This window comes from Triturus cristatus, chromosome 11, assembly GCF_964204655.1.
Source record: "Triturus cristatus chromosome 11, aTriCri1.1, whole genome shotgun sequence".
In the NCBI taxonomy this organism is placed as follows: domain Eukaryota; kingdom Metazoa; phylum Chordata; class Amphibia; order Caudata; family Salamandridae; genus Triturus; species Triturus cristatus.
In genome coordinates this window covers 168,024,471-168,043,355 of record NC_140594.1, presented here as the reverse complement: position 1 = coordinate 168,043,355, position 18,885 = coordinate 168,024,471, and the positions used below count along the sequence as shown (strand labels likewise).

Here is an 18,885-nt window from a genome sequence, read left to right as displayed (position 1 = left end):
AAAAAAGGTTAGTTCAGACAAGGAAAGCAGAGAGCAGAAAGTAGCAGAAATATATTAGAGAAGCATTGCATCTTCAGTTAAAGAGCGAAGAGCCACATTTTCAGGGCCTTTCGAAATTGGGTATGGGCCTGAAGGCGAATGATAGGTAACGGGAGTGAGTTCCAGAGCTTGGGAAATTAGCTTAAAGCATTTAAGAGCAGTATCAGGAAAGGTTCACCTATGGGGTAACCAGGCATCAATTTTGTCCCTTCATTCTCGATTAGAAATTACCTCCATGAGGTAAGTGTCAGACTGGGCCTATTTGTTTTGCAATACATGGAATGGCACAGCTCTCATTTGAAAGCCAAGTCCCAAAATACTTTCATTACATGTCTAATCGGCCTTAAGTTCACTGATCCATGTCCACAAGGAAACAAATCAGAAAGTTATTTTCTAAACATAAACATTACACCCTTTACTAGGACCAACAGCATTAATATATTTTGTGCAGTAGATATTTACTTCATAGTTCTCTACAAGTAACCATAACTCTGCAGCCACTACTATGCTCAAGGGCATTACATGTCAGGCAATCATGAAACTTAAATCAGTGCATGAATGGATGGAAGAAAGGATGCAACAAATTATGGAGGAAGGATAGAAATTAAGGGAGTGTTATGTTTTGCAGTGTACCCCACTATCGGCCTGGGTAGTCACCTAACCTTTCACCTACATTTTCCCTGCCATTGTACTACATAACAGTTTTTGGTATTGACCTTTTACCTAGTTAGGTGCTGTATAAAATATTGTGTGGTTTTCCCAGAAAACTAGCCTCTTTAATTATGCATGAGGATTCTCAGAATCACAGCAGGATTACCATATTCTGCATAAAAACTATGTATAAGGGTCATCCCTTCCATCATCCTCGGCCGACATGGCACAGCAAGGTAGAACCCCTGAGGGTACCTTTTGGGTAAATAAACACCGTATCTTTGCTGGGGCAGGCAGAAGAGAAAGACTTCCATGCTGACACACTGACGTGAGACGCTGAGGTTCCTGCACGCAGATACTCCAGCACACAGTGGTCTGACATCCCTCACGGGGTGTCCATCTCGAGACCAAGACGGGGTTGTTCATTCTCTCACACCAGGCAATGGGGTTGGCTTCATCCTAGGGGGATTCTTGACTCTACACCTACATACATGCTAGGTACACTTAGGTACATTTAGTTAGGGTTGCATCGTAGGAGTACGCATTATTACTGCCATGTACTTATTTGCTTGCATATATTCATTGTTTTAGCACTATGGTAGAAATCTACCATCCATTTACTCTGTTGGTGCTTATAATCATTTATATCTGTTTCTGTCTTATGGTTGTTTCAGCACACCTATTTTACACTAGAATGACTCTGGTTCAATAAATGCTTATTTAAAAACGTCCCCACCATTTATTCTGTGTATCTCTCTGAGACAAAGTGAGCACGAGTGACTGAGCAAAAAGTACTGTAATGTTTCCACGATCCCTGATGGGGCAGGGTTGTCATGTTCGATAGTTGCAAGGAACTATTCTCTCCTTGGTAAGAGGAGTTTACAGTAGCACTGTGAGCTAGCTGGTACTCGGGCGAACATACTCTGTGGGGGTGTCTGGAATCAGTCTGGACACCAATCCCACAGTTTATGTTGTCTAAATGCGCAGATCATATTTAGATTTATAGGAACCACACGACAGGAGAGAAGGAAGAAAGAAGAAAAAATTGCAAAGGACAAATGGAAAAGAATGAAAGTGCAAGGAGAGAGGAAGGAACAGTGAAAAAGGGAATAAGGGCATTTTGGTGTTCAGGATTACTGTTATGTTTCCTTAATTTTCATGCATTGTCGATAGTTGTTATTTCTTTATTTTTTGTTTTTGATATTGTTTTTTAGATATTTGTGCTCTATATTTTAGTCATCAATAGTTATGTCTTTACAGTTTTATCATAGGGTAGTGATATTTAGCTTTTTGATATTTTTGGGAGATATCTGTGTGTGTCAATATGTTTTTTCTCAATATAATGTCATACAACTACCTACAGCTACCTTGAATGCATCTTGAATTTCAAAATGTCTTGAAAAGTTGGCTTTTTAACTAATTAAAAGTGTAGTGATTTTCCTGAGCTTAAAATGGCAATTGTAAAACACCTTGAAATTCCTTTGGGGCACGATAATAACATTTTCATAATTAAAGCACTTAAGAAGGGCAGGTATACATTAACAAAAGCTACATAAAAAGAAATTATTAATATGATTATGATTTTATAAGACTACTATACATAAAATCCAATTGTATAAAATAACATCATACTAGACCACAGCTTTTTACACCTAGCATCATTTATAACATAGCAGACTCTAGCACATCGAATCATAGGTTCGGCTTAAGAAGCAAAGATCTAAGACTGATATGCAGGCACTTGCACCCAATGGAGCTAAACAGAGAGTTTTCAACTTAGCACACAAGGCAAGATTTACATCGACTAAAGATCGCATGGACTTTCATTCATATCTATCACTGTGAGGGCAGTTTAGAAACTCTGTGACTAATGACTTATGTCCCTATGCTGTCCATGTCTAAGAGTAAAGCATGCTTTCTATGGAGACAAGCAACCCTGGCTTCTGAAGTCCCTACAAGACTTTGCCTCATAGAGACCTAAGGAGGACGACATTCTGATCTACTCTGCCAATAACTTTAAAACATCTACTCTCACTCCAATCTAAAGCCAAGCACTCATTACTTACAACAGCATCGCTGTCAGGAATCTTGTGCCGGGAAAAGCCATCTACAGACTTTAGGAGATGTGCTACAGGGACATAAAACTTAACCACTTGTGCAAAAGTAGGCTAACTCCTGGGGTCTGATCAATGACTTTAGGATGTAAACATGCAAAACAAGCTCGACTCCTTTCCTTGCACTGATGGTAGGGCACACACATACATTGGCTTCTGTGGAAGATTGTCATGATCAAAATAAGCCATCCTCCAAACACACATACATGGATAAGCCCAATACTCAAACAAACAGTGCTAGGAAGCAGTGCAAATTGCATACATTGCCCTACTTAAAAATCTTCTGACATAATTGAACCTGGGATATAGGCATTAAGGTTCTATTGAAGTAGTGAGTAATTTGTGCTGGTGGCAGCAGAAGATGGGCGCCATGAATCATTTTTGGAGACCGAGACTTATTTTTCATCACAGTCTTTAACCTTGAGCAAGGTAAAAAAAAGACAGAAATAAGAGAAATAAAGAGAAAGAGAAAGATAGGAAGCAGTGACAAAGGGAGAAAGCAGAGATGAAAAAAAGTCAGCAAGAATGAGATAAAGAGACTGGAAGTGTGTGGTGGTGGAAGAAAGAGGATGAGGTGGAAACTAAGTAGCCGTATTATTCAACACCTCTGCCATTCTGTAGCACCGGCTGGGGGCCTCTGAGAAAAACTTTAAACTCATGCACTTACTTTATTACGGATTACACACTGGGTTTAACCAACCACAAGCAATAACTTTATAACTGCAACAGAGTCATTAGAATACATAAGTGCAACTTTCTAAGACCAAAAGAGAATTTCCCACAACAGAAATAAAAAGGTGACTTTTCGGGCCCTCATTCCTGGAGCCACTAGACAATGAAGTTTTGGGTCAGAGGTCCCAAACTGAATAACCTGATGCCTCCACGCCAGCTTTCAAGAAGCCACCACAAACCACCTGTTGTTATTGTATCTTATACTGGGTACCATAATAAAGGTCCAATGATGAAGAGCCAAAATATTTGTGTCCCTCACCCCTTGTTAGATTTCCCTTCACCTTCAGAGCAATTTATTTATCCTCTGGACCCAGAAAGATAGGAAAACGAAAAAAGGTCTCACAAATCTATCCTTGTCATAATCACATGAATAGCTAGTAGGGGCACTATCTCAGGCCTGATAGCGACTCGGCATGGTAAAAGGAGATACATAGATTGTCAATTTGTTCTGAGAAGTCAAACATAATCACAAATGTCTTTATAATTTACAATTCTATATTTAACACTGGTCTAGACGGCACTACATGCAAGGCAATTATAGTGAATATTAGAAATGGGCAAAAGTTAATATCAGAATAGAAAATACCTTTCTATAATTTACCGCACGTTAGTAGAAGTTTACAAGAGCCCCCATTTGATTTTCTGTCGATTTGCAAGAAATGAACACGATCTAATCCCCTGGTAACTCTGTTTAGGCCAGTAATGATGTGTACAACCATTGTCGCTCTTGGGCAGGGTGGTCAGCAAGTGGATTTAAAAAGTTCTCCTCAAGTGACTAAAACTCAGGGGTTTCATACACTATTGCACTGTACAAACCTGAGAACTGGGTTTGCTACCTTCCTCAACAGGCATCAGGACACAGTATGCAAGAAGTAATGTGATGTGTGATGCACAGGTTGTGCACACAAATAGACACAGTCAAAGACTTTCACATGATAGTGCTCAACAACAGGGTTAGCTTATGTTGATATATTGTCTGCAAACTCCTCATGAAACAACAGAAAACATTTACTAATTTAGTAATTTCTTAGTAAATAACGAACTTAGCAATACCCACCAGGGATCACAGGGGACAGGTCATAAATGGTGCTAACATGAGAATCTACACCAGGAAAATCGATATTTCTACTGCTGCACACAAAAGCAAGTCCTTATCTGCAGCATTTCCAACAAAAAAGAGGCATTCATTCTCTTGTTAAAAGCCTAAATGGACCTTGTGTGAAAGCCTGCTTTGGCCTTCTTAGGACACTAAGGAAGGTTCCGAGTTGGCTTCTTCAGGCCACTCGAAGAACAGTAGTCCAGGGCCTAGTGCTCTCCCGGCTTGACCATGGCAACTCAGTTTACCTGGCAAGCCTCTATATGTAACCAAGCACTTACAAATCATTATGAATGCTGCCGCTCGCATTAGTCTTAAGATCCCCAAGTCTCGGTCAGTTTCTGCATCCTTGGCAGGGCTGCACTGGCTGCCGGTTCTCAAAACAATCAAATTTAAAACTCTCTGTCTGTCTCACCGGGTGATACACAATAAAAGTTATCTTTTAATCCAGTGGTTGCTAACCCCCTACAAACGTAAAAGACCTTTATGTTCCACTTATCAGAGACTTCTTACTGTACTAAAGATCAAGAAAGCAAGAAGTGGAAGTAACTCATTTGCTCACATTGCACCAAAGTTCTGGAACTCAATACCCTCATCACTGAGATCGATAAGAGAAGAATACAAATTCAGGAAATCACTCAAAACATGCCTTTTTGAATGACCTGCTTTTGTCTCAGCCACTATGTGACAGACTTGACCCTCAGTGCTGGGAACACAGCATAACATAGCAGAGGTGCCATAGCTCTTTCACCAATCTGTCCACCCTCCGAAGCCGAACAGCTACTTTGAAATGGCCCCTATGGAAAGAAATGTCTCCTCTTCATCGACATTCACATGAGATCTGTGATAGATGTTTCCTCCAAACACTCCTCAGGGAGGTACACCTGCTTTTCCTACCTCCTGTTCCCAGTTCGTCAATCCCTGGACATACCAGGCCCACAGGAAAGCCCCACGTCGGTATTCTAAAGAATGGTGGCCTCCTTGGAGTTCAATTAATTCCACCCCTAAGTCTACCACTTTTAAATCAGGGCACACCATGAGAATTTTTGACTGCAGGGCACATGGCAATTCCATCTAAATAACTGCTCCCTGGTTTCCAAATTTTTCTTAAAGTTATGCTATCATTCATGTAACATTCACAGCAGCAGCGTAGCGTGGGTTGCCAGCGCCCGGGGCACGGCAAGTATCCTTCCAGTTTTCTTTTTGTGCCCCAAAGAATGCCCCTAAGAATGTTTTGCCCTGGGGAACCGCCCCTATGGCCCCACCCATGCTACGCCACTGACTAGGAGAGAGCCGCCTTACAACCATTAGGATCACTCTTCATTTCCGGTCTAAGTTGCCTGTTATTCTTATTTGCGAGGGAAGGCAGTTTCCGAGTTATTCACAGCGATGGCTCATTGTTTAAAGTAGATGGAGCGGGCCCTCGCTAACTGAATAATTTACCATCTTAAATATCTAGGGAACGGCTTACCATTAGAAGTGTGAAGTTCTTTAAATGAATGACTGTGAATGAAGAGATTGATTTTGTCCCCGTCATTGCACTGTGGAGTCATTCCTCCCACACATTCCCCTCATCTTTCCTTGAGCCTCAGCAAGAGTAGGAGTGTAAATAAGCCGCAGCTTGACCTTAGGACAATTCATGATTGCATTATGTACCATCTATTCTCCCAGGCAAGCCTGGACCCTATTATCTTTCACAACATCAAACAGGAACAGAGAAATACATCCACTGGGGTAGGGACAGACTGACTCTGGCATAAGGAGATAGAAGCACTAGGCAAGGAAACAAGGGACAGTGACAAACAGGCACCTGAATAGGACAGACACATGGAAAGGGGGCCTGGGATAGGACAGAGTATGAGGGTCACCGAAACTGAGGGAATCAGACACTTGGACCAGAAGACATGGCCACTGGGACAGGAGACACACATACGTGGTCAAGGAGATGGACAGAGGGTCAGGGATAAATGGCCTTTGAGGTAGGGAGATACTGACACTGGGAGACAGAAATATGGAGACAGGGAGGCAGTGAATAATGAGACACGGGCACTGCAACCGAAGGACTATAGGGAGAGATGAGTTCCAAGATAGGGAATCATAGACAATCCAGAATTAAGAGAAAATAAATAGGTTTCAATATGAAACATGCTATTTTACAACTTTGTCCCAACTTGGTTGTTTGAAAAGTAAGAGGTTGAATTATTAGCTAAAAGCTGTGGTCTTGCAAGTTGTTTATGAAATCTTATTGCACGTCACTGGCATTAGTAAAGAGTGCAGAATATGTGGTCTATAGATAGTACGCTGAAAGTATTTGTCGTGCCTGTTGCAATTTGTAATGCACTTTGACTATGTTTTGTAAGGGGTTTGTTTTAATGCTGATTTTATTTCTATTAATACTGTATTTTCAGATGTGTTTACATAGATTTTAGTTCCATGAGACACTGTCTTGGAAAACAGATGAATAAATAAATACGATTCTGAGAATGCCCCCCGCCTTCCAGCCTCCAACCTCTTTACTCCACGGTTGACAAAAAACAATCTATTTCAAGACCCCCGTCACAGAATAAACACCAGCAAAATGTAGATTAACATTTTGTTCTTATTTGTGCGAACATCAATTATGGAATCAAGCTGTACATTGCAACAAAATCATATAATTCCTTTTATTTCTGCCCATTTACAACAACCAAACAATATAGAGGACCCGATCTTTTGAGACTCACCCTGCACTATCAGAAATGCTTGTACCATCTACACAACTCACATTGTAATCCACTCCACTGTTTAGGAAGCTTTAAACTCTTGCAGAATGCATTTTGCAAATCCATACCGTACTCATTTTGTTCTATACAGGACACCTATTGGAACTAAGCTTGCATTTCAGATTTCTAGGTCTGACAAATACATCCCTCTTTCTCCAACACATCCCTCTATGTTCCTTCTGGTTCCTGAGGTGCTCCTTTGTCATCCTGAGTTGCTATCCTCTCACACAACGCTGGATTTTATCTACCTCCATTGTATTCTTCAAAGTCTTGAGAGGAGAGCTGTTCTAGTGGATAAACTGGGACCAAGGGACCTTGATTTGAATCCCGGACTCGACACTTGACTGGAGAACATATCATTCTGAGTAAATGGCTTAATCTACTCGAGCCTAAAAATATGTTGTATGCAAGTGGAATCTCATTGTGTCATTCAACGATTAAACTGCCTGCTTGATACACTTGATCTTCTATCTTTTCCTGACACCAGTGCACAAAGTCATATTGTTCCCCAGTAAAGTTTGAGCTACATAAATACTGATACACACTTGGGGGCAGATTTATGTTTCCTGGCGCATCCCTGCAAATCAGCAGGGATGCGCCAGGAAAGATGCGTCACGCAAGTTTACCCTTGCACCACCACAGATGCGCCGCATTTACAATGCAGCGCATCATGGCGCAAGGATAAACAGATGCGTGACGCATGTGATGGCATAAGGGCGGCGCATTGCTGGAGTCGTGTCGCAAGCACGACGCAACTCCAGCAATGCTCAGGGGCTGCCCATACAGAACATGCTGCGTCATGCCTTCCGCCTGCTTCAAGCAGGCGCAGGGTTTTGACGCAGCAGCGTCGGAAAAGTGACTCAGTGAAATCTTGTAGATTTCACTGCGTCACTTTTCCGAGGCTTTTTCCGACAGAACGCCCACAGTGCATACATTAAACCTGATGCAGGTTTAATGTAGCGCAGGGATTTACAACGTGTCGCATCTCCCTAGATGCGTCACGTTGTAAATAAGGCGCAACATGGCGCATGGTTTACGCCGCCGCTGCGTCACAGAAGTGACGCAACGGCGGCGTAAATGTCTCGCAAGGGGCTTGTAAATCTGCCCCTTGGTTTTCAGTGGCAGTGGCTACAATGCAGTCTTTAACCTCACTACCAAGAACGCTTCAAAGAGGACTACTCAGATTGTGCAGGCAAAATGGAGCAGGAGAGCCAAAGGTATCCGATGAATAGAATGGTTGACTTAACGGAGATCATTTTACCAACTGGGAGATAGTGAAGTCTATGTAATTGTCTTTCCTAGGCATTCTTGTCCAATTCTACCCACTGCTGTTTGGATTCATTGTACTCTATTATCGTTTATTTCGTACAATTGAGATGCGGAATATTACAATAGTTTATGTGGGAGTCTGGTCTTTGCTACTTTGACTTTCTCCTCCTCTTCCTGAAAAGGCTGAAGTCTACAGAGGTGATGTATATTGAAGTACCACTTTTCTGCCACTACATTTATCAATACTTCCATGGATGATGTAGGACCTAAAGCAACTTCCAGAGCTTCTACTTGGCGAATGCAAAGATCCAACAGGGACCTGAATACACTGCTTATTTTTCAGATGCAATCTGGAGTGTGGCTCAATGGTTAGAGCGGCAGACCCTGAAGCAGAGTTCTGGCCAGGGACCAGGGTTCAATTCCCGCCTCGGCGGGGCTCGGGCTCAATTTCCTCGGACCTGTCTATTCTCGCCTCGGTGCCTATTCTAATCACGGGCCCCACGCTGCAACTCTGGGCAATAGCTTGCTTAGCCTCCACACCGGCCCCAACAGCGCTAAGGATGCCTGGCTTCACCCTGGGGATGCCCAGGAGTGGATACTTCACAGGGAAAGCCAGGAGGGGTTCCACAGCGGTATGAGTATCAGCGCCAGGAAACCGCAAAGGCAACACCGCAAGGAGCCCGTCTGGTGACAGTGCACTCTATAAGTACCTTGACATTTACATTTCACATTATTTTAAATTAGCCAATTTTCACCCTCGTTTTTATAGCAGTAAATTCAATTTAGACCAAAGCACAATCTCTTAATTGAACGAACAACTGTGCGTCATCTGCATAATTTTGAACATTTGCACCTCTCTCCAACATCTAATTTGGTATTGGTTTAATGAATACATTAAAGAGTAAAGTAATAAAGGTGAGCCTTTAGGAACTCTGTATGCACATGAAAAGCAGTCCGAATCTTTGGAAAAATACGTACGTTTCACTGCCTGTCAATCTGGAATAAGTGGATCCGTTTTAAATTTGCACCCCAAACTAGCCTTTCTACCAGGACGAAATGATATTTGATATCCAATGTAGGTCAAAGGTCAAGCATTAACAGTAGCAAAAACTCCCCACTATACGTCTCCTTCCGGATCTATTCTCTAACTTCAGTCGCTACTCATTTCATACCCCTGACCTGGACAGAATCCATTATAGGAGAAAAGCCTGTATCCTAGAATGAATTATTCCTCCAGTCTTTGAAGTCGACTTGTGAAAGCCTCTGTGCTCTGACAAATACCTTCACCGAAGACTGTGATACATATCTGTTTCATCATAAATGGTTGCAGGCCCCACTTTACAATCCAAAATAAAGCCACTTACAGTATCCATGGCAACCATACCAAGATGAACGCATGCTGCATGTCTTGTCTCATGCTACAAGTGGTCTATATACTCCTCTGTCGTGGTTAGCACAGCAATACTTAATGAAATAGTTAAACAGGCATGCACAGTTTCTTTCGCTGCTCTTCCATTGATGCAGGTGAAAACCCTTCAAAATGACGGTATTTCAGACTTCACCATACATAACTGAATATCAGCCCTGCAGTTCACTTACGGGAACTATGCTAATGCAACCTGGAGGCCAAAAACATGCCCTTATTTAAATCATTAGAAGGCTAATCGCTAAATTAAGGGATCAAATAGAAGCAATCCTCAGAGAAACAATGCATGTGCGGAGTAATCATTCTTCATCAGCTAAGTTCAAGAGGATATTCCCCTTTATTCGCCAACCATCTTCATGAGCACCGTGTTAAGCCAGTATCTGAGCACCGGATCACTCTTGAAACAAGGATGAAAAAACAACCATGTAATCACCTGATCAAAGACAGACACAAGCATTGTTACCGTCAGATCCACCTACCCCCCAGTTCTACCCCCATGGTACTCAGTGGATTTGTCGTGGAATAACAGTAAACGATAATTCAGAACAACAACACACCTATTCCAACACAACCATTTTATATTTCATTCTTGTGTTTCCTCCTGAGGGCCATTAAAAACAACTTTACTCCCAAGGATGAGATAGTGTACAAGTGGTCATTGAATGAAGGTAAAAAAATCCATAATTCCCAGGAAGGATGTCACACATGTGCATTAAGTGTGTGTCATATTTGGAAAATGTTAAGGAAATCGCAGGTGTGTTCTTGAAGCTCTTTATGGGATCCATGGTGCTTGGCAGTAATGTACATAATTATATGGCAGGATTTATGGCTGGGGAAGAGGAACACGACAATGACTATTGTTTTCACTGTGGCTTTACACAGGTATGCCCGCTCCCGCCACTGCGATGGGACTCAGACAAGGCCAATTGGGGCTTCAATAGACAATATACTGGAGTGAGTTGTGAGTGATGTGCAGGGTTCTACAGCTAATACACGTTGCTAAATCAAAGTAGCCACTCTGTGACCATCCTTGAGATGGAAGATGCAAACATGAACCCTCTAATGGTAAGCAGAGACTGAGTAAGATTCAACTCAGTATGGCAGTCCTGACAGAGAGTGGTTGTATTATATGGCTGCAACAAAAGGGGAGGTTTGCATGCTGTTTAATTGGAGAGTGTAAGAAGGACCTAGAAGTTGGAAGACTATCAGGGCTTAGCAATGCCTGTACAGCTCGAAGCAGTGACTGAAAGATCCACTGAAGCAAACCTGCGGCCAGAATAAAGCGGACTGCTCATAAGGTCACTGGTGGGAAGGCCTCCAGAAGCAGCTGGCAACCAAGCAGCAAAGAAGAGAGCTCCCTCTGCTGAAGGTTGCAAAGCTCCACGATTGCAGGCCTGGCACTGGAGCAGTCCATGAGACTCGTTATTGCCAGAAGTCCACAGAGATGCGAATCCCCCGCCAGATGCTAATGAGAGACTGCCCAGGTCTTCAAGACCGACCTGAAGTTCCAGAGTGAAGCAGTTGGTGCCCGCAGGAAACCAGTGAAGCCCAACTGGATGGACTGTCTGAGGACACCAAGCTTTTCGTCATCCATGCCAACAGGCTTACTGTGATGTCAAATGATATCCTTTTTGTAACATGAATTTGTATGAAATTGTTAATTTTGCGTTTTTCCTTGAAAGTTATTGCATGTTGCTCTGCTTGCTGGTCCATGCTTGTGGAGTAATTCAGAATCTGGGTGCTCTGCCTTTTATGGAACTTCTGCAATAATTCTCACTTGATTTTGGTATAACTTTGGTTCTGCACTGGCAAACCACAGAGATATGGGCCGTCAGAAAGTGGATGCAAGTGACCGTTCGGATTCCTGAAATCAAAATACGGCAGCGGTAGACTTCATGAATCAATAATAGCCTTTTTATATTGTAGCCTCTTTTTTAAATTAAACACAAAAAAATTATTGGGCAGAAAAGGGAGCTTGAAAAAGAAACCAGGGTTGCCAGAAAAGTGGCTTGTGTTTTCATTGATACAGTGGGTCATTTCATCGGGTCAGATAGCCCAACGCTGGCTGCACATGCATCAAGTCTAGGGAACTAGAGGAGATTGGGAGGATAGGCTTCCACACCTGACACCTTTGCTCAAAGGTTCCACAGAGAAGCTACTCACTTGAACATCACTGATGGCAAATTTTAACCAATAAAATATTTACATCTAAATTCGAATCCCAATACAAAATATTGATAATTGCAGAACAACAAAACTATGTTTCCCATTACACCCTAAGTATTACAATAAGTTCTTCTCAGAAAAGAAATGTTGGCATCCTATGGCTTTCCCTCAGTTAGTCCATTGTTGACAATTATGGCCTACTCAAGGAATTCACTTTCCAACCAACTCTGTCATCAACAGCTTACACTTAACAGACACCTACGTTGTTTCCCAAATATATTGTTCACATATGAGCTTCCAAAATTCAAGTTTTAAAATACTTTTTTTGCGGAAAGGTATAATCTAAGAAAAATCCACAGCTATTAATATCAGAAAAATAAGTTACTTCTTTGCAGTGATTTGCAGGTATGAAAAACGAGCTCATATTAATGTATTTCAGGTCAGAATTCCCCGTTGCTGTGCCAACATGGGGGGCGGGTGCACTGGGAGGGGATAGTTAATGTGTGGAGGCCTCAGGAAGCACTTACATTGACATCTCTGAAGCTGAAAGCTGCTGGGTCTATGGCAGGTCTCCAATCACGGGTCGATCAGAAATACCACATCAGTATTCCAATGCCCAAAATTACCAGTACTAAAGCTATCTATAATTCTAAGAGGCAGGAACATCATGAGATTTAGAGTTTGCTACCAATGGTATCCTAAAAATTGGGATTTACCTGTGAAATTGTCAATACTACAAAGATTTCCCTTTTTTAGGCCTTTTAACACCCACAAAGTGGATCACATTTTAGCTAGTGAGGGGACTGTGGGAATAACTGAAACTCTGACCAAATTGGGAATTACACAGAAGGTATTTTGGGTGTCTACGTTTGCAAACGTGACAGAACCTGTTCCCTTATTCTTTTCCAAGCTTTTTCAAAGGAAAGGTTTGACCTCGAAAATATGTAAACCAGTGCCAAAGGGGTACGTGTACAGATGGCTTTGAAAATACTGGCTCTATTTCCCAGTCACGGTACAGTACCTAGAGGGCAGTGTAGACACTGCCAACCCCTATTTGTGTAATAGTTGGATGTCTCCCACTATTTAGGCATGATTCGACTTGCAAAATATATATTAGGTTAAGGGCCAACATTTCGATCACGCTGCAGTTTGGCAACACTGTTCGATAAACTGAAGATACACATTTTACTAAAAACTAAATATAGTGCTCATTAATGTTAATGCTTTCACTTTTGCCAGGTTTATCAATAAAAGCTCGTTTCATGTACCTTATTTTTTTACCATACTGTATACACTTGTGTTTGCTTAGGATGGCCTCCATTTTGTGAACTGCTTCAATCTCACAAATGGGAAATGACGTCACAGAAAGAAAGGAAGTGCAGCGTTCATATATATTACGACAGGACTAGAGGCAGCAGAGGTGTGCTCCTTTGCTCTTATCATGTTTTTACGGGAAACATCCATTACCACGCGGGCATTGCATTGCAATGCCTTTACATCGCGGGTATTACAACGCAAGTCATTACAACGACTTGCGCTGGATGACGCTCTAACCTAAGGAATAGTATGATTTACTATTCTAACACCTTCCCTACTGTACGTAGACTGGTGTTGGAATAGTAAATCATACTATTCCTAAGTCCAGCGCAAGTCGTTGTAACGGCTTGCGTTGTAAAAACTGCAATGTAACGTACCGCGATCATTTTGATCGCGTTGTAACGTCACATATTCTGTTTTTACAGCTGGTACTCCTTGTCCTCCTCGGATGACCCTTCAGGGTCAGGGGGCTTAGCATTGCTCATGGAGACAGCCTACATAAGAAAAATGCTTTCACAAAATGTAAAATAAGATGGATGGAAATAACATATGAGTGGTAGTCCTTTGAAGAACTCCCTGAATATCCAGGGCGAGCCTATGTTTCTGCCCAGAAAATTTCCGGTGAGCCAATACCTGCCCTTCCACTCTGAACTAAAACTGATGCACCCATCGGTATATATTTAATTGAGACGGACAGCCCAGGATACGCGCCCTCAAACACCGCTACGCCACCCCGCCTCTCAATGGAGTCATCTTTCACATTTACATAGGGATTCCTTACAGAAGAAACCTCACTTTAAAGGTGAATGGACACTATGCTATAAAACAAATTTTCCAAGCTTTGCTCCTCAATCTGTTTTGATTGTCAAATGTCCTAACTTAGCATGAGAGGAAGGTTTTCTGCTAAAACCTTTTGCACACGCACTTTACTTACAACTTTCTTTTTCTTTTTGTAGAGGGAATTCGCCTACTCAAAGAGGAGTAGAGTTTGCCAAGATTTTTAACTCTGTCTTTTTTTTCTATTTTACGCAATTTATGAAGTTTACTAAGATTAAAAAAATTTTTTTAAACATCAAAGGTTTGGTAGAGAAATCTTTACTTAGCACACCCCTAACAAGATCCGCTTAGCTTCTATTGTCGATGGATTACGTAGGTGCAATAGCAGTTTTGTAATGGAGTTTAGAATGAGTTTACCTTTGTGCTGAGCACTACAAGTGACGAGTTTGTTTAACCTTTGTAGTAAATGTTATGTATTGTCTATAAATGGCAGTTAGCTGTTTTAAACCCCTATACAGCACAAAGAATACTTGAAAAACATACAACAATGAGAAATATGAACTCCTAACTACATCACAAACATGAGGAACCCACACTCCAACCAGAGAGATCAATACTTATCCATACAAAAATTTGGTAAATTCAGTGGTGGCTGAGAGGGAATGGGGGTGGCGAGGCAGGGGAGAGTGGAGGTGAAAAAAAAAAAAAAAAAAAACCCCAAACACTTACCTCTTCATCCGTCCGCGGCTCTCCTCTGCTTCTCTGCCGACATCACAGAACGGAAGCAGGAACTGGAAGCACACACAGGCTACCTCCCCTAGGCCAAGCACAACGCTGCAATGTGGTTTGGCGCTCAGACGGGGAATGGGAGCCTGGGCATGTTCCTCACCAGAACGTGTAATGCAACCTGATGGAGAGCATGCAAAGTGTGCATGAATTTTTGGCCGGCCCAAGATGGCAGGCTAAACAGTCATGCACACTTAGAGTGTGCCCACCACTCGTCCCCTGGTGACCCCAACCTGGCCCTAACCCAGTCCACAGCTGCCGAAAATAAAATGATAATAACTAGTTATTATCATTTTATTTTATCACTCATTTGAAAGCAGTGGGGCGACGCCCCTCCCCCTTGGCAGGGGAGCCGAGCCGCCCCTGGGTAAATTGCATTATCTTCACCTTTTTAATTTAATTCTCAGAGACAGCAGCATGGTCACCCTTCAGAGAAAAGCATGAGTGGTCGGAGGAAAGCAGTATTTTGTATATCCAAAGGAACAAAACGAAGAAAAGAGGAAATTGATCTGAAATGTAATATGGAGCCTGACAACATTACTGCATTGGGAAGTGGGGGGATGCCTTTAATGCATCTGCTCATCACAAATGCTCATAAGCTAGCACATCTATACTTATACAATAATGTGGTGAACCTTACATGACTATTCCTCCTACCTGGAAACCTGTGATCGAGACCCTGTGAGATTCTACTGTTGGTCTCCGTGGCAACCGAGGAGAGGAATGAGGTGACGTCACCGGGGAATATGGGAGGGAGGGATAAATATATCGCCCGTTCATGTCCACAGTACCACTGCTTGATGGAGCTGACTGAGAGCGCTCTTGCAGAGACAATTTCCGGTTGGACATGGTCAGTTTGCCTCTTGATCCTTTTGACTCTCCCGAGAGGTCCGGAAGAGTGTCCTCGATGACGCCCAGCTCGGTAAGCAGGCCCAAGCCAGAAGTGGTTGAGTCCGAGCAATGTTCCATGAACTCAGCTTCCATGTCCTTCTGTCCATTCTGGCCCTGAGCCCCGTCAGGAGGGCTTTGGTCGTACTCGGTTACCACAATGAAAGACTCCATGCCGAGGTCAAGATTCAACGATGAGAAACTGCAGACAACGTCAGGTTGGTTTTTGACCTCGAGGCAGTTTTCATCCTGGCAAATGGGCCTCTCCGCTGTAAGCCTAGCTGAAACACATGATGACATGGTGTACGTCTCAGCTTCGTCCAAAACTGCTCCCTTATGTCTGTAGGAGATTCCAAATCTGAAAAAAAAAACCAATACATTAGCAGAAATATATGCTACAAGAAACGCAAGCTGTGGTTGAGCTCATTGAGTTGTGAGCTACATCATTGGATATGTTGGAATTTTTAGTATGAAAAAAAACACTGTTATGGAACTTAGAACTGAAATGTAAGTACCAAGGAGTACAGATGTGGGTGAGTCATGATTGTCTGTCTTGAATATGTCATTATAGCCTTCTACCAACAATTATCCAAGGTATTAAGTGGCCTCCCCCCTGCTAGAGGGTTGAGACTCGGTCCAGTGCCTAAAATTCAAGAGGAGGCAAATAATAGGCAGAACAGCCTTTGGCACAAGATTTATAATGATGTTAGAACATTCCACGCATGGAGAGAGTGAGTTCCTACAGGTTTAATGAAGAATTAAATCAATTGTGAGGCTATAAATATTTTTTTAAATATTGACTTGGAATGCCATCTTATACTTGAAGATCTGAGAATCTTTTAATCCCATTCTATTAAAATAACTGATGAACAAATTGAAGTGGACCTGTTTGCCAGATATTTTGAATAGAGACCTCAAATATTCCTGGAAGTATATACACCAATTCTCCAAGAACCCTCTGTGGTCCTTAAATATCCTTCAAAATCTGGCGCAAGTAGATTCTTCTGCCAGGTTACATGATAACCACTACACCACAGAAAATTGGGGTCTCACTTTTGAGGCCTCAGCTGAGCTCTCGCCTAGGACTCGGGCGGCAATGTAATTAATTACCAGTGGATATCAGGAGACTGAAGGGCCAGAGGCAGATGATGGGAAAGTGAGAAGCGGGTATAGTGCAAAAACAACAAGCATTTGCAATGCAATAGGTCTCGCATTTACGCGAGTTTAAGCTATTGGCATTGTAAATGACAATGCCTTTTATTTATGTTTTAAAAACGGACACAAAAATAAAAGGCATTGTAATTTGCAATGTCAATAGCTCAAACCCGCGTAAATGCGAGACCTATTGCATTGCAAATGCTTGTTATTGGGAGGAACGGAGAGAATAAGTGATTTGCCCAGAATCACAGGATGTGTATTCGACCCCGATTCTCGAACCTTGGTTTCCCATTTCCAAAGTCGGCAGTCTAGCCATTAGACCATATCCTTGTCCGAAGTACGGCAGGTGCTCCTAGTGATTGGTGTCTCGTGTCTTAGCGCTTGCTAGTATTTCAATGTAGAACTCTTGAGCGGTGCCTCATGGAAGTTGGAGGGCGGGCACCAGGGAGACCTGTGCATGCTGAGAAAAGAAGGAACATGCCTGGATTCTGACTGCGGTGAAACTCAAGCGAGGGTGGGTGTGGGGGAAGTGGAGGGCAGAGGGAAGGGGGTCGGAGGATTGCTGACAACAACAGTGAAATGCTGCTAACATGACAAGAGTACATTTAAAAGCACGCTAAAAAAGCGTGCAGCCAGGGGGAGAAAAACAAAGGTAAACGGCAAGCGGAAGGCTTACTTACATTGGACTTTGGTAGAGGAACGGTACTGTATGCAGAAGAGAGCAGCCTAGCAATCATCTCTGTATGAAAGAGAGCGGATCACAGCAAGAACCGCTCCGTGAGGTTTCCTGCTGAAAAGCTTCACAGCTAGCTCCTCCACAGTGGCCACTCTCACAAGCGCTATGCACACAGCGGTTTGAAAGTTAGAAGTAGGGCAACTTCACCATCAAAAAATAGAACTGGAAGCAAGCAAGCGGTGGTGTCGTGGGACGGCAATGTTTATTCATTTAACGCACAACAGGTAGCGTGAGGAGATATTTTACATAGCTCACCTTAAAAGCAGAAGCTTGGTCTGCGCAGTTATTGAAAGCGTACTTATTCACATGTTGTTTTGAGTGCTAGCAGGACAGCGTTTTCTCAGCAGGAGGGCAAGCAGCGAGGCGTTGGGATGGCCAACACAACAAGCATTGGTCGCGGGAATGCAGCGGGAGAGAGAGGCGAAGGCACGCGCGAGCCCGCAAACATGCGAGTCGTGCGCGCGCAGCAGCGCCCAAAGTGAAAATAACTGCACGTTCACGCGAGCGTGAACGCAAGCATTAGGCCAGCAAATGCTGGTGGGAAGCACTTTTAAATCCCACTTACAAAAGTCGAGCAACAGCGCATGCGCTGCTGTAGGCTCGACCATTCACATGTTGTTTTGAGTGCTAGCAGGACAGCGTTTTCTCAGCAGGAGGGCAAGCAGCGAGGCGTTGGGATGGCCAACACAACAAGCATTGGTCGCGGGAATGCAGCGGGAGAGAGAGGCGAAGGCACGCGCGAGCCCGCAAACATGCGAGTCGTGCGCGCGCAGCAGCGCCCAAAGTGAAAGTAACTGCACGTTCACGCGAGCGTGAACGCAAGCATTAGGCCAGCAAATGCTGGTGGGAAGCACTTTTAAATCCCACTTACAAAAGTCGAGCAACAGCGCATGCGCTGCTGTAGGCTCGACCTAAAAAAAAGGAAAAAAACTGAGAAGGTTGACCCAATATTCATCTGCATTAATACC

General features: G+C 43.0%; 1 protein-coding gene across 2 annotated transcripts in view; it reads right to left on the bottom strand.

Moving 5' to 3' along the window:
* CAMKK2 (calcium/calmodulin dependent protein kinase kinase 2) overlaps positions 1–18,885 on the bottom strand; it is a 378,393-nt gene that overhangs the window by 191,954 nt on the left and 167,554 nt on the right. For both annotated transcript variants that reach the window (XM_085636376.1, XM_085636375.1), the window contains exon 2: positions 15,793–16,381. In XM_085636376.1, the coding sequence (XP_085492502.1) occupies positions 15,793–16,323 (531 nt within the window). In that variant the 5' untranslated portion in view covers positions 16,324–16,381. The remainder of the gene's footprint in view (positions 1–15,792; positions 16,382–18,885) is intronic.